Source organism: Spinacia oleracea, chromosome 2 (genome assembly GCF_020520425.1).
Source record: "Spinacia oleracea cultivar Varoflay chromosome 2, BTI_SOV_V1, whole genome shotgun sequence".
Taxonomy (NCBI): Eukaryota; Viridiplantae; Streptophyta; class Magnoliopsida; order Caryophyllales; family Amaranthaceae; genus Spinacia; species Spinacia oleracea.
Genome location: NC_079488.1, coordinates 111,888,781 through 111,903,001, shown reverse-complemented (window position 1 = coordinate 111,903,001; position 14,221 = coordinate 111,888,781). Strand labels below are relative to the sequence as shown.

Below are 14,221 nucleotides of genomic sequence, written 5' to 3'. Positions count from 1 at the left end.
GTGTTTGATTTTGGATTGAATTTTATTTTAGATCAGTGTTTGATTTTGGATGAAGTTGTATATATTAGTAATTAATTAATTAAAATATCTATGTGACACCTAATTAATTATCTACGTGGCACTTGATTTTTTTTAATTTAAAAATAAATGATAAATCTTATTTTTAATTGGCCGAAACATTAGTAATCCTACGTGGCGCTCTAATAATTATAGGCAATAGAAAAACAGGAGTAGACAGTAATAAAATATTAGTGGATTCATACCATAAAAGAAATGTGACAAATAAATTAAAACGGACATAAATGAAAAGTGTGATAATTAAATTAGGACAAAAGGAGTAGATTACAACTCAGTAAAACAAGAAGTCGGAAGTGAGATCTTTAATATGGATAAGAGTTAAGGTCGATAACCTTGGTATTTGGTGTTTAACCGAATAATACTCGTACATTGCCAAACATATGTACATATCGTTGGTGTTTAACCCCGGTGCACAGACCTGTGAAAAATCGATCCGACCCAAAAACCGACCTGGAATTTATTTTTTTACAACCCAACCCGATCGACTCGTTTGACAGGTCTACGAGTGCATACTTAGCTCAACTTACATTCAGAAAGAAAGAAATTACAAAAAGAATCAGTTGTATGGTCTATCAATAGTTAAAGAGACAGAGATGCATTATCCAAAGCAGAGATGGTTAATCAGTCACTGGATGTATTTAGGGATTTCACCTTTCTTCAAGAGAGATAATGAGTGTTCTGCAGCATCGACGAGGTCAGCAATATTGCTGAGGGATTTCTCTTCGGATCCAAGCATGAAGATAGCGCGCACCTCACCTTTCTTGGCCATTCTTGACGCAAAGTTCAGTGGCAATTCTGGAGAATTCAGACTTCGTAATATTTGTCTGTACAAAGATAGAACTCGGCCCCTATTTCTCATTAGATCCTCTGTTGTTGCCCATATTAGACCTTTTGCCATTCTGTTGTATCAGCAAATATCATAAGTTTTCAGAAGCAGAAACCAATTCGCTTATGCAGGTTTATTATTTCTAATACAGAATACAGTAAATAATCTTAATAACCTATGTCAATATGTAGCAGTTAAATTACAACAGATTACTAAATCCACAGCTACGGCTTTGTTCTCTTCAACTTAGTCTTATTGCTTATTGGATAATATCAGAAAAATCAGACCAGATCGGAAAAAGCAGAAAACACTCATAGGAAACATTGTCAGACCCTAGAAAAACTAGACTAGATCAAGTGAAGAGAACAAGGTCAGCTCACTCAAAGGGTCAAATAGCATGGAAGTAAGCCCTTAGCCCTCTATTACAGTGACATTTCTACTTTCTAGTCACTACAAAAAGGGAGTACGATTAATAATTCAACTAGCACTTGGTGCACGCGATGCATGCAACATTTTCAAAACTCTAGTTTATATGCAATAATTAATCTTCCAAGCTTCCAACACTTCAAAAATGTTTTATAAAACAATTTAAATCTTAATAAGGGTATTGTTGATATTTTACGTGGACATAAATTTCCTAGAGAGTTCCTTTTTGTGAAGTATAACAGAGATATAGTGTCGAGTACTATATATACTGATTAACTTATGAATATCCAGTGGAATTGAATTATGCACTGTACTAAAATAACCATATGTTCTGAAATCAAATAAACACAACAGGAGTAATATGAAGGAATTTTAACACCCCTCCCCCTCAATGGGGAGAAAAGAGAGAGCGCAAATGGTATAAAAATGTTGATTACGATAAAAATATCAAAAAAAAAGCAGCAGAAAGTAAGATCACACTCAAAAACACCAATAGTGTAGCATAGTACTCCGTATCAGGTATTCAGGTAACCAACATCAAGCATGAAACTTGATTGCCACATCATGTCTATCCAAGAAATGGGTAATCGAGTATATCAAAATATCCAAAACCAAAGGAATCAGGTGTATAACAGTATAAAGATCATATCTGTCCAACAAATTGGGATGTCCTAGTATCATGTTTATCCATGGAATGGAGTAATACTAGAATGCAATCATCCACTTAGGTAAGCGGGGATATGTTTGAATAATATAAGCAATAACTCACATTTTGCTCAGTCTAAAGAGGAATTTTGAGCTAGGAATTGACCATTTATTAGAGTTGATAGCCTTATAGTCTTATACTAATGTTTTCAATTTAAGACTTTTGTTTCTAACTTTCTGCAAGCCAATTATAAGTATTCATATAATCTTAAACCTTCAATCACTCTTTACTCTGTAGAGCAAACGTGCAAAAGGACCTCAATTTCTCATCCTTCACTTTCATTTTAACATGATCATCCCACATATTCAAATTTATATTCCAAGTAGTTAGCCAAAAACTCGATTTCAAGTCCAGCTCAACTGCTCAAGTAAACAAAACAATCTTCATAAACAAAAACAAATCACAAATTAAGAGCTGAAATCCCAAAGAGAGACAAACTTCTGTAGTTTTTTCCAATAGCCCATCACTCAGCAAAGCTACAAAAACTCTTAACATGAAGATAAACTAGCAAACCGGAAAGGTGTAGCTAAACCTAACATTATCTTTCATCAAATTCAAACTTTCAAAGAAATCAAAATACTCTGAATTTCAATCAACTTTAAAGTTCAATTGTATTTTGAAAAATAGCTTCACATAATATGAATTAAACCATCTGCTACATCCTCACCAAATTTCATTTCTGCGAATTTAATTCGAACGGATCCAACAAAATTCAACACAATTTTATGCCAATACAACCTTCCATGTAATCAATAATCAATGCATAAATAAATAAAAAAAATCAATACTTTAAAAAAGTTTCATCCCAAAAGTAACAAGTATCAGTTATTACAACCAAAAATACTTCAAGATTACAATTGTTCTCTACACTTTTCATGTTTTGACATCTATCTATTATATCATTCATATTAATATTCAAAAACAAATCTCTCAATCTAGATAAGTAATCAAACAATCGTTCAACATTTGATCTCCCATGCTATTGCACAAAATGCAATTGGAATTTCATATATAAAAGCAAGTTGCATACTTGCATCTCTTTATTTTGTCTACAAAATGTAATTGGAAATTTGGAACTAAACAGTTTGTTAGTAATCCAGGTTCTTCCGATCTTCCCCTTCCCTTCAATCTCATCTTAAACGTTTAATCTAACAACAGCTAACAAATTAACAAGAAATCTATTCAAATTCTCAATTCTACAACTCTTCAAGGAATTAAGGGGTGACTAAGTGAAGAACCCTAACTATTATTCTGAATTTCTAAGAAACTAACTTAAAATTTTAAGTTTAATTTAAGAAAGGAATTAAGTACCTGCAATGGAAGTTAGAGATGTTGAGCACGGAAACGCCAAAAAATCACGACGTGAAACGCGTTTCGGAACGCGCCAAAACCGTTTCAGAAGAATAGAGACGTATTTGAAACTGAATTCATCCCAGAAACGAATGGGAAACGAGATTTCAATCTAATATTCACGTTTCCCAAGCAAACTTGCTAATTGTATCAAAGTTTTTCTGCCAGAAAACTGAAATTAGGTTGAAGAAGATACTCTATATTTTCACACTTGCATAGCCTTTGTACGAAACCGTGCTACAAATTTGGGCCTGGCCCAAGTAGACAAATGGAAATTAAATCACTAGCGGTAGTGGGTAACGGTTAGCGGTTAAGTAGCGGGTAGCGGTTAAAGTAGCGAGTAGCGGTGAATAGTAGCGGGTAAAGGTTAGTTGTCAAAGTAGCGGTAACTAATATGAGTGTTCGGTAAAAGTAGCGGTTGATATTATAAAAATAAAAATAAAAGCAAGAATATTATTTAAAACTTTATTATAAATTTGTCAAACGCCACCCGCTACCTTAAACGCTACTAATTTTAACGTTTGACAAAAGCTACCCAACCGCTACCTAAATCGCTACTTTACCAAACACTTACAAATTTTACAAGTAGCGTCTTGACTAGGTCAAAACGCTACCCGCTACCTCAAACGCTACCGCCGAACACGCCCTAAAGGGTGTGTTTGGTTCAGCATTTTTGAAATCAGATATGGGTTTGAAATCATCCAACCCCATACTTGATGTTTGGTTAATTAGCTTTATAAAATTTAATATTTGTGGACCTACCTCTAAAATCCCTCTGGTATGTGGTATCGAATTTTCATACCCAAGGGGAGGTGGGTGAGTGACCGGCGGTGGTGGGCACTTAACTGAAAATAAAATCGACATCTCGTAAGTCGTAACTTTGTGGAGCTGAATGGGTGAGTGACCGGCGGTGATGGGCACTCTCACTCCTACGGTGGTTGGTAGTTTGGCGGCGGCGAACGGCGATATCGAAGACAAAGACCCAAAATTTGGAAAAGAGAAAACGGAGGATCATGTATTCATGTATGTTCAATTGTTCAATTTTTTTTTTTTTTTTTTTTTTTTTTTTTACAAATGAGCTATAAAGGCAATATAAATGGCCGGGGAAAAGAACCTGAGACCTATTATTCATATTTAATGTTTACCAATGTCGTGTAGTTTTAGTGTTTTAGTGATTAGTGTCATATTTTTCTCAAAGTTTGAAACATAACAAAATATCACATGATACTTAAATAAATTAAGGTGAATTTTTACTGTTACTATAATTATTTTAGAAAATCAAACCATCAAATAGAACGAGAAACTGATTTTGGTACACCACTTTGTGAGAAGAGCACGAAAAATCATATTAAGCTTGCTAAATCAATGTATGGTGTGACAAAATCAGTTCCCTACGAAGTGAAATATCAATTTTGAGTCCAAAAACTCTTGTGTAGGGCAATTTCATAGTCTACCAAAAGCTATCTCACAAGCCATGACTACAGAAAGGTTGACGGGTTCAACATCAGCTACTATGTTTATTTCAGTCGTTTCTTTCTCAACGAGACTTCTCCTTCTCCCCAAGTTCCCTCTAAAATAAGAGGAAGTACAAATACATGTCAGATATGTATGGGGAAATACATATCAGAACAAAAGACAAAATAGGAAAAAAGACAAAAATAAATAAATTAAATGGTACTTTTCTAAACACAAATGGTAATTTTTTTTTTACAGAATGGTACTTTTTTTTACAGATTGATACTTTTTTTACATGAATGATACTTCCTTTTTTGTATTTTAGCTATTTGTCTTTTAGTTGATATGTGTGTTTCCACACATATCAGATATGCGAAAAAACGAACCCCTAAAATAAATTGCAAAGATTGTCCAATTTATGCATAATTTGATCTCTAGCTTCAATAATATTGCAACAAATTTTTCATGATTCAAGAAAGAGAAAAGTCACCAATAATCTTATAAATTAAACTATCATTTTATTACAACATGATCCAAATATTGTAGGTTCAAAAATAATCTTACACATTTCTGATTTCATATTAAAACAGATTCCAACATAAAATTTAATCTTTTGAACTTGGTCACAATAAAAACCGAAAACTCACTCACTGTGGCTCAATGAGTTAACAAACCTACAATTGTTCCTAACTTCCCCATTAACAAAACTATCATCATTAGTAATATTTCCCATTTTTACCATTGATTCAGCAAACTGCTTGAAAAACTCCAAACCATCTTCTGCATATTTTCGAACAAGGTACTTAGTTTCGATCCCAAACATGCTAGAATACATTTCCTGATCCGAGTTTAAGAGCCCTTGACCTTTCAGAAGAAGTTGATAGTACGAGTTATCGAAAAGATTAGGAGTTTCATAATCAATTGCTGATACATTGTTGTCACCCCCAATTGCTGGACAAACAGATCTTAGGTTGTTAAGGTGTGTCTTTGACAAGGGGTCTTTTTCTGATGTTATATCGAAATCTCCATAGATTCTTGCCCTGAAATTCTCACACCGTGCCATTCCGATGGTGTGAGCACCTACAGAATCAACGTTTACCTTATTTTCACTTATTTCGGGAAAAAAATTATAAGTTCAGGAAAAATAAGAGTTACTGACCTGAAAGGGCTACCATATCAGTGACAGAGAGGCCTTGATAAGCGAACTTTGAGATGATGGAAAGAAGACCTTCATTTGCACCAGGAAGGTTTGAATCTGCTAACTCATTGCTTGCACTTTGAGCATCCTTTCTCCCCAAAGGAACATCCCAATATGGTCCTCCAACCTTCAAAAGTCAATACAAAAGGATCAAGTAAATATTACTTCATCCGTCTTTTAATACTCGCAACGTTTGGACTTTTGCCACTATTCATATAATCTACTTTGACTATTCGTAGTGTTTTTTATATAAGATAAAACATAGTCATGTGGTATCTTGTTAGATTCGTCTCAATGAGTATTTTCAAATTATCAACTTTTTATAATTTTTGCATAAAGAGAATTCAAGATATAAATGATCAAAGTTGTGCATTGGCATGCGTGAAACTTACAAACGTTGCGAGTATTAAAAGACGGAGGAAGTATTTACCAAAAAAAATGAAGAAAAGGTTATATACTACCTCCGTTCTACAGTGATATTTCAATTTATAATTTTCACGTTTGTCAATGCATATTTTGCATTTATATCTTTAATTACGCATTAGTAAAAATTATAAAATTTTGATATTATTAAAGTACACTGCACGAATCAAACAAGACCCGGCGTGAATATGTTTTTTCTTATGCATTGACAATAATTTAGAAGATTCTCTTCCATTATGAATAGTGTCAAAATTTTAAATTGGAACATCATTATGGAACGGATAAAGTATGTAATTAGCAGGATATCAAATATCATTAGCATAAAATAAGTTACCAAAATAACCGCGTCCCTGGCAGCAAGAGTGAGGATATCAGCACAAGAAACGACTCCAGGACACTCAGATTCCACCATCATCTTAATCCGATCCATAATCTTAAACCCTCTTAAGGAATGCTTATTTTGATCAGCTTTCTTTTCTCCTTTTAGTGTCACTGTATCATCCAACAGCACTGATCCATCACACCCCTGTAAATTAAAGTCAAAATACAAAAAATCATCCTTACTTTAATACATTTATCATCATCAAACATGAAATGAATTTGTTCTCTTCACCTTATTCTTATTGCTTATTAAAACAGACCAGAAAAAACAAAATCACTCATGGAAAACATTTTCAGATCAAACCAGATCAAACCATAATAGAGGTGATCATAATTCGGGTCGGGCACTGCTTTAACAAAATAATGAAAGCCCAAACCTATAAATTTGGTGCGGACTTTTCGGGCCGAAATGGGTTTCCAGGCTTTTTCGGGCCGGGTTTGGGCTTTGGTCTAAAATTATTAATTGAGGTTGCCCAAACCCGTAATTTTTCAGGTCGGGCAATAGATGATCAGGTCTAGACCATAAACTAGAAAAATCAGACCAAATCAGGTGAAGAGAACAAGGCCTAAACGGGAGGGTGAGAGAATATGGACTGACCTGAACGAAGCAATCATGCATGTGTAAACGAAGAATTGTAGCTGCATTTCGAGTATCAGAAAGAACAGCACATTCCATCTCTTTCCTTACAATACTAAGCAAACGAGGACAAGAAGACTTGTAGTAGTCTAATGTTAAAGGAGGACTTGATGTATCACCACAAATCAAGCTCATCATCATTGACAAAACTACCAACAACAATACTAAGATTTTTGAATGATGGTTTGGCGCCATTTTTAGCTTTGAAAAGCTGTTATTCTGTTATTTCTCTAGGAAATATGAGAGAGAGTTGGGAAAATGTGGGAGGGAGTTTGAGAGTGTACAAGTATTTAAGTGTATAGAATCCAAAAACAATTAATTTATTTCTACATTTTGTTTGGAGCTAAATTCATTAAAAGTCAAGAGGAGTTGCAACTAATATTAAGGTTGGTAGGAACACCTTAACTCAAGTTATGTATCAAGAGTGAAATACCCCTCTGTCTCTTAATACTCGCGTCGTTTTGACTTTTTGCACTATTCACATAATTCACTTTGACCCTATTTTATTTCTAGTATATAAAAACAAATATTAGTATATAATATATTGTTGACTTAATCTTAATATATATTTTCACAATATTGAAAAAAATTAAGTTTTTATAACATGTAGTTGAAAATATTGGTGGTCAAAGATGTGCATTGGCAAGCGTGTCCAGTCAAAACGGTGCAAGTATTAAGGGACGGGGTAGAGCAAATGGAAAAAGAGGAGTCGAAAGTGAGATGTGAAAAATGAATTATTAGAGGGTAAGCCACCAACTATGATGCAAGATTCAGCTAATTAGATTATGGTGTAACAAAAAGTTCAAGAAATCGTTGGATTATTGATTATCTGTTATGGTTGAAGTCTTGAAGAGTTGGAAGCTTTCGTCATTCTGTTGTCTGAAGTTTTATGTGAAAATATTTATGTATAAACGAAATATACAGACCGTTAAACAACTTTTCTTTTTATGGCCTTAATTAATGCTTTACCTGATCTAGATTCTAGATACAGGGAGTTCTTAGACACTCGGGTGTACAATACATATAACATATTGTGCACTTACACTCTGCCTTTGTTCTCTTCATCTGGTATGATCTATCTGAATGTTTAATGTTTAATGTTTAATGTGTTTGTTTTTTGCCTTTTCTAGTCTTGTCTGATCTAATAAGCAATAAGAATGAGGCGAAGAGAATAGAGCTCCATTTTTCATTTGCTCGTCGTAGGTAAAAAGTAAAGATTAAGTTATTCTTATAATTTTCACATTTGTACATTTATTAAAGATAGGTGCAAGCAAACTAACATTCACTATTGAAGCTACTTAGCTTCTTCTTGTATTGTTGTATTGCCCTCAAATTGCAATAAGAAAGTTAAGTAAACGCAGCTAACTACTCGCCGTAAAACAAAGGAATACTACTATAACTTTCATTTGGAATTTCCAAGACTACAGAGAGTAGAGTTGTTCAAATTTCTGTGTTTCTACCTAGAAAGTAGAAACAACCTAAAATGAACAACCTATATCATCATTCTACTCTCAAGTTACTCAACTTTGAAACCACCTATTACAAAATTGGAAAAATAAAATAAAAATCTACTCTTTTCCGAACCAACCAGAGAGAGATGAAGCAATGAAGAACATGTCAAATTCATCATCTGCAAGCCTGTGACAATTACACAATTATAGCTACATGCCTATAACAATGAACTCTGAAGAACCCATGTTCCCCAAACTGCTCATAAGACATCCTCTTTCGCCGTTTCAACATTGGTTACCAACATCTTAAAACGTGTTCACACACAAATAAACTCGGCTAGATTATAGGATTCAAAAAAAAAAAGGAACGCAGCCAATCGATAACACAAGCCATAAACATCGAACAGCAAGTGGTAACAAGATAATATCCTCAAAAGTAACAAATTTTCAACCTAAAACTCAACAAGGTTTAAAACATAATATCTTTCCCTTCTAGATTGGAAATAAGATGTTTTTCTAATTCAACTAAAGTGAACTTTATCAGGTGTACAATTCTGTATCAAACAGAGGATTCTTAGGCCAACTAGATTTCAAACTCTCATCTTCATAGCTAGTAGAAGAAGAGAAATCAAAATCAGGTAAGATATCCTTCACCAAGAGAGATTTAACCAACTGCATCACTGGTTTACCATATTCGGGCCAAGAAACGCACAAAATACCTCGCATATTCCTGATTTGGCACCGGGCCAACAGAGCAGCAGCAAGCCCGTCCACCACACTTCCTGATGGGAAGTAGCCCATATCCTTCAGAAGAGATGACCCAACCGGGCTTTCACCAAACCCTTTTCTTTCCAAAGATGTCTCCAACTTGTACGCCACGGTATCATCCCTTGATAACTTGCCACGAAACTTTTGTATCTGAACTGAATCTAAAATCAACACCCTTTCTGGAACAATCTTTTCACCGAGCAACAGTTTTGAGACAGCGTGACATCTCTCTGCTGGTACATCGAACTGGACACATACCAGAAGAACCGGCTTTTCGGTATCATTCAATGCGTAAATGTTGCAAGATTTGTTCTTGAAAGAGGGTGAAATTGAGTTTCCAGAAAAGGGAATCTCAGGGAGGATGACTGTTCCTATGAGTTTTTTAGAGGATACATTGTGAAATATGTGACGAGATGGAGGTGATAATGCGAAGATGAGGAGTGAAGGACGAAGAGTTTCATTAGTATAAGGATCAGATAGTACAATAAATGGAGTTGGGAGTGAAGGAGATGGAGGGGTGAAGATGTTGAGATCTTCATCAGAGAACCTTGAAGGTGGGGGAGTCTCTGTCAGTACATCATCCATGTCTTCCAAAAATTGAAATGGCTACTCTGCAAGTTGCAATGTTGGAAAGTTAGCCAATCTTAAAAAACGGTGGCTAAAACCGATGTTGTGTGCTAAAGAACTAATTTAATAGCATAATTCATGTTTTAAAAAGAAACAATACGTAATAGTGATTGATCATTCCTTCTGTTATATGGAGTAAAAATACTCTCCTTACATACAAAGAGTACTAGTCACCTTCGCTTAAATAGTACTCTCTTTGTCTACTACTCTGTATCAGTTAAGTTTTGAGAAAGAAAAAGAATAAATGAACATAGCTTATTATCTGTTTCACACTTTTTCCTTGTTTCCACCTAATCATAATTTAGATAAGTACTTCATTGATTTGTATGCAGTAGCATTTTAAAAATTTCTTATATATTACTATTAGAAACGTTAAAAAGTCTTTCAGGACGTCTAAAATAGAAATGTTGAAAGAGGAAGTTATTAGATGAAGTATAAAACTATAGATTCCATCCCCAGTAATGCTCTCATTTAACATCACTTAGACCATAAAATTAACAACACACATGACACTCATTAGATGGAGAAGTAGAAAACTATGGAGTTCATTTCCAATAATGTCGTCACCTAACATCCCTTGCAACACACTTGAAACTTCCTTTCCAGAGTACAATGATTTCAAGTTTTCATATCATATTTTCATCAGGGTGTGACTGTGTGTGTGTATACATCAAGGCTGGTGAGTCGTAGAAGAGTTGGCAAATACATTTGCAATCATTCTACCACTTCTACAAGACTTGACATTTCAGTGCTCGATGAACCTATTGTAATGGGGTAAATGCAAAACCTATTTTAAGTTCAAGCTGGGGGAGGGACAAGAATTACAAGTTTACAAACTATATCAACCTCAATTAATAAACTAATACAGACAGTAAAGTTAACTGCTGCTCCAAAATCTCAAATTCATTTTTCACATGCTTGTCCTGATTTTCTAAATCTTGTCCAATGTAATCAGCAGCCAGGCTTGTTTTGTGGCTACCAAATATAAGGGGTATAAGTAGCGACACATTAAATCATAATCTCAAGGTACTCATTAATAATACTAGACTCTCTTGGCTTGTCTTCATATCTACAAAAGCACTCACCACAGCATAGAAATGTAAATTTATCTAATTTCAACTATCTAAGAAAAACACTATACTGGAAAACAACAAGGTGAGGAAACTTCTTATGAACAACAGTGTACTTGTGCAATTTGTTAAGAACAATGTCTCCAGCATCAAGAGTAAGATTGGTATATTATCACCTCCCGGGACCTTGTAACAATGATATCTTAATCATTGTGAACCTTTTGGTTATTGATCAACATCCTAGTAATCTTTAAAGTTTCTTTTCCAACTTCCCACCTACAAGCAAGAATATTTGTGGAAATTTGGAAATTTAAGCATTCACTTGGATTTAAATTGACATTCTAAATGGAAATAATATTCCATTACTCGAATAGTTAAGAGAATAACATTTTCTTAATTTCCTCTTGCCTAAACATATTATGTATTGACCTTGAATGTACTTACGAATTTTCAGTGGGGGAAAAAATCAAAAAGTACGGAACAGTTACTTTCCAATGGAACAAAAAGATTATATATTCTTTGATTTTGGATCATAACGGATAAAACCACAATGCCTCTTTCTGTTTATAAATACCAAAATGTCTCAAATAATGAATCTGTATAATATGTGGATTGACTGCCATTGTTGAAGGTTTTTTACCCCAGAGAACACATCATTCATGTAATTAACTGTGCATAACAGACTTCTTAGTTTCTTTTAGTCTTTGTCAGCCCTGTTTTATCATTCATGTGCTATAAAAACTATGTCCCAGACTCATATAATAAAGGAATTTAATGATTCATATTCTCAAAGTTCTCATAAAGTCATAAGACATAGATTCCTAAAGTTTATCATTCTTCTCAGATTAAAAAATCATTATATCAGTGATACCGCACCATGAGGCATGATCTAATTGACCTCCTTCTCACGTTCTTCATATTTGATCGATAAGAATCAAGAACCTAATGAAAAATGAAAATAGCCTCTTCCCTATTGCAAGGAGGCACCCATCTAATCCCTCACCTCACTTATTCCACCTTGGTGGAAAACGAATTACAGACATTGGGTTGAGAATTATGTTTCCATAGTACGCCAGATCAATGTTACCTAATTCTCTAATCACCCCACGAACCGCGAACCAAAAAAAGCGAATTATAACATGAAAATGATACACTTTTGGTCTTATTTAGCAAATTAGGTAACGAATGGCGAAGCCGTACCCAATCTCATACTAGCGAATCAGGTAACAGTGAGCCAGATTGACAGAGCTGCAGATTCTTCGAGCCAAGAAATTCCCACATACCACCGGCACCCACACCATCCTTGACCACAAACACTAGACTAGTTGTGAACTTGTAAGCTCTTAAGTTGTAACACCGCAACCCCTAACTGTAACCCATAGTCCAATAGAACTAGGGTAAATTTTCACTAGACTAGTAACTGGCATTGTAAGTTGTAACACTGCAACCCCTAACTGTAACCCATAACCCCATAGAACTAGGGAAAATTTTCACTTGCCATTGCACTCATATCAACAAAGGAGTCAAAAAATCCATATAACTTGTGCACCGAACATCTAATTATCAATATGACACCGGTAACATTATCGACGCTAAACCAGCTCAAATTGAACAATTAAAACAAAGCCATATTTTGATACTTATGGGCATTAGGCTGATCTAGAGCTATTCAATCAACACTTACTTCCACCTTAACACTTCATCAAATTCGTTACATTAATCATAAAGTCAGGCCCGTCCCTGAGCCCGGGGAGAGATGAACATCGAACAGTGACTGTCAGTCAAATCGGATCATATCAAGAAGAACAATACGAATTTTAAGTAAAATTATAAAGTGTGAATAGATTAATTAGACATAAAACAACACCAAAACAAAGCTAATAGAATATATATTTAACAATTTGAAACCCATCCTATCAGAAAAATGGAATCAGTAACCCTAATCAATCATATGAGAATCATATCAAACAGGATAATACAAATTTCACCAAAACAAAGCAAAAAAACCCATAATATACTTAACAACTTGAAACCTATAATAGCAGGCAATTACAATTTAGAATCAATCAAAATACAAATAAAATCAACAGAAAAATGGATACAAAAAATAGATAATTAATTACCGAAAATAGCAGCAGCAGAGAAAAGGTGTAATGGTGGCGCCGACTAGAGGTGGTGAACGGTGATACAACTATAACTGCTTTTCAATGGAGGGTTTTAAGAGGAGGACGGAGATGCAGCTGCGACTGTGAATGGAGACGAGTCTAACTATCTGAGACTGTGCGATTTGGAGTTGGAAAGGAGACGATGTTCATTTCTTTATTACTCCGCACTCGGTAATAAAATTCGGTTTAACTTTCCATAAAAATATTTGAAAAAAATATAAAAAAATCGGTTTAACTACTCTTTTCGGAGCTATTTTTCAGCAAAATTGCTAAAAGATGTCAAAATTACTGAAACACGTATATATTTTAATTAATTGTCAATCTATTATTTACATCAGCAAACAAAATCGGTCTATCTTTTATAACAAGTTAGGACTATATTGTCAACTCAATCAGTGGTGATGTAGTCCATTAAATCGACATTAGAATTGGCGATTTTGTTAAACAACTTTTCCAGGGCAATTTAATGTTACACGGGGAAAAAAAATATTAGGCTTTAAACCATTGTTGGCGTGGAAGATAAATTGAGAAGTTATTAGAAGAGGGATGTATATATTTCTGGATTATAACATTTTTTTAGCATTTTTGTGGGAAATCACTATCTTTTGGTTCATTTTTAATTTTCAAAAGGTCTTGCTCTTGCACACAGTCCACACTTGG

At 34.3% G+C, this 14,221-nt stretch overlaps 3 protein-coding genes across 4 annotated transcripts; all 3 read right to left on the bottom strand.

Moving 5' to 3' along the window:
• Positions 1-353: 353 nt before the first annotated feature.
• Positions 354-3,585, bottom strand: LOC110805697 (uncharacterized). Its single transcript, XM_022011606.2, has 2 exons — positions 3,348-3,585; positions 354-977 (listed from the first exon to the last, which is right to left on the bottom strand). Exon 2 carries the CDS (start codon positions 974-976, stop codon positions 704-706), a length of 273 nt encoding a protein of 90 aa, XP_021867298.1. The 5' UTR covers position 977; positions 3,348-3,585; the 3' UTR covers positions 354-703.
• Positions 3,586-5,310: 1,725 nt separating this feature from the next.
• On the bottom strand, positions 5,311-7,749 carry LOC110774903 (peroxidase 11). The gene is made up of 4 exons (XM_021979802.2): positions 7,442-7,749; positions 6,797-6,988; positions 6,001-6,166; positions 5,311-5,921 (listed from the first exon to the last, which is right to left on the bottom strand). Exons 1-4 carry the CDS (start codon positions 7,673-7,675, stop codon positions 5,485-5,487), a joined length of 1,029 nt encoding a protein of 342 aa, XP_021835494.2. The 5' UTR covers positions 7,676-7,749; the 3' UTR covers positions 5,311-5,484.
• A 1,575-nt stretch (positions 7,750-9,324) lies between these two features.
• On the bottom strand, positions 9,325-13,741 carry LOC110804656 (uncharacterized). Of its 2 annotated transcripts, none has more exons than XM_022010344.2 (2): positions 13,520-13,741; positions 9,325-10,305 (listed from the first exon to the last, which is right to left on the bottom strand). In XM_022010344.2, the coding sequence occupies exon 2, from the start codon at positions 10,282-10,284 to the stop codon at positions 9,472-9,474; it is 813 nt and encodes a 270-aa protein (XP_021866036.1). In that variant the 5' UTR covers positions 10,285-10,305; positions 13,520-13,741; the 3' UTR covers positions 9,325-9,471. The 2 variants fall into 2 exon arrangements, with proteins under 2 accessions (XP_021866036.1, XP_021865984.1); XM_022010292.2 differs by having other exon boundaries at positions 9,325-10,310; positions 13,520-13,740.
• Positions 13,742-14,221: the final 480 nt, after the last annotated feature.

Coding starts and splice junctions, on each gene's coding strand:
- LOC110805697 (XM_022011606.2), bottom strand. CDS start 976: ATGGCAAAAGGTCTAATATGGGCAACAACAGAGGATCTAATGAGAAAT.
- LOC110774903 (XM_021979802.2), bottom strand. CDS start 7,675: ATGGCGCCAAACCATCATTCAAAAATCTTAGTATTGTTGTTGGTAGTT. Junction 6,989..7,441: donor TGCATGATTGCTTCGTTCAG/GTCAGTCCATAT, acceptor TTTAATTTACAG/GGGTGTGATGGATCAGTGCT. Junction 6,167..6,796: donor CCAGGGACGCGGTTATTTTG/GTAACTTATTTT, acceptor TGACTTTTGAAG/GTTGGAGGACCATATTGGGA.
- LOC110804656 (XM_022010344.2), bottom strand. CDS start 10,284: ATGGATGATGTACTGACAGAGACTCCCCCACCTTCAAGGTTCTCTGAT.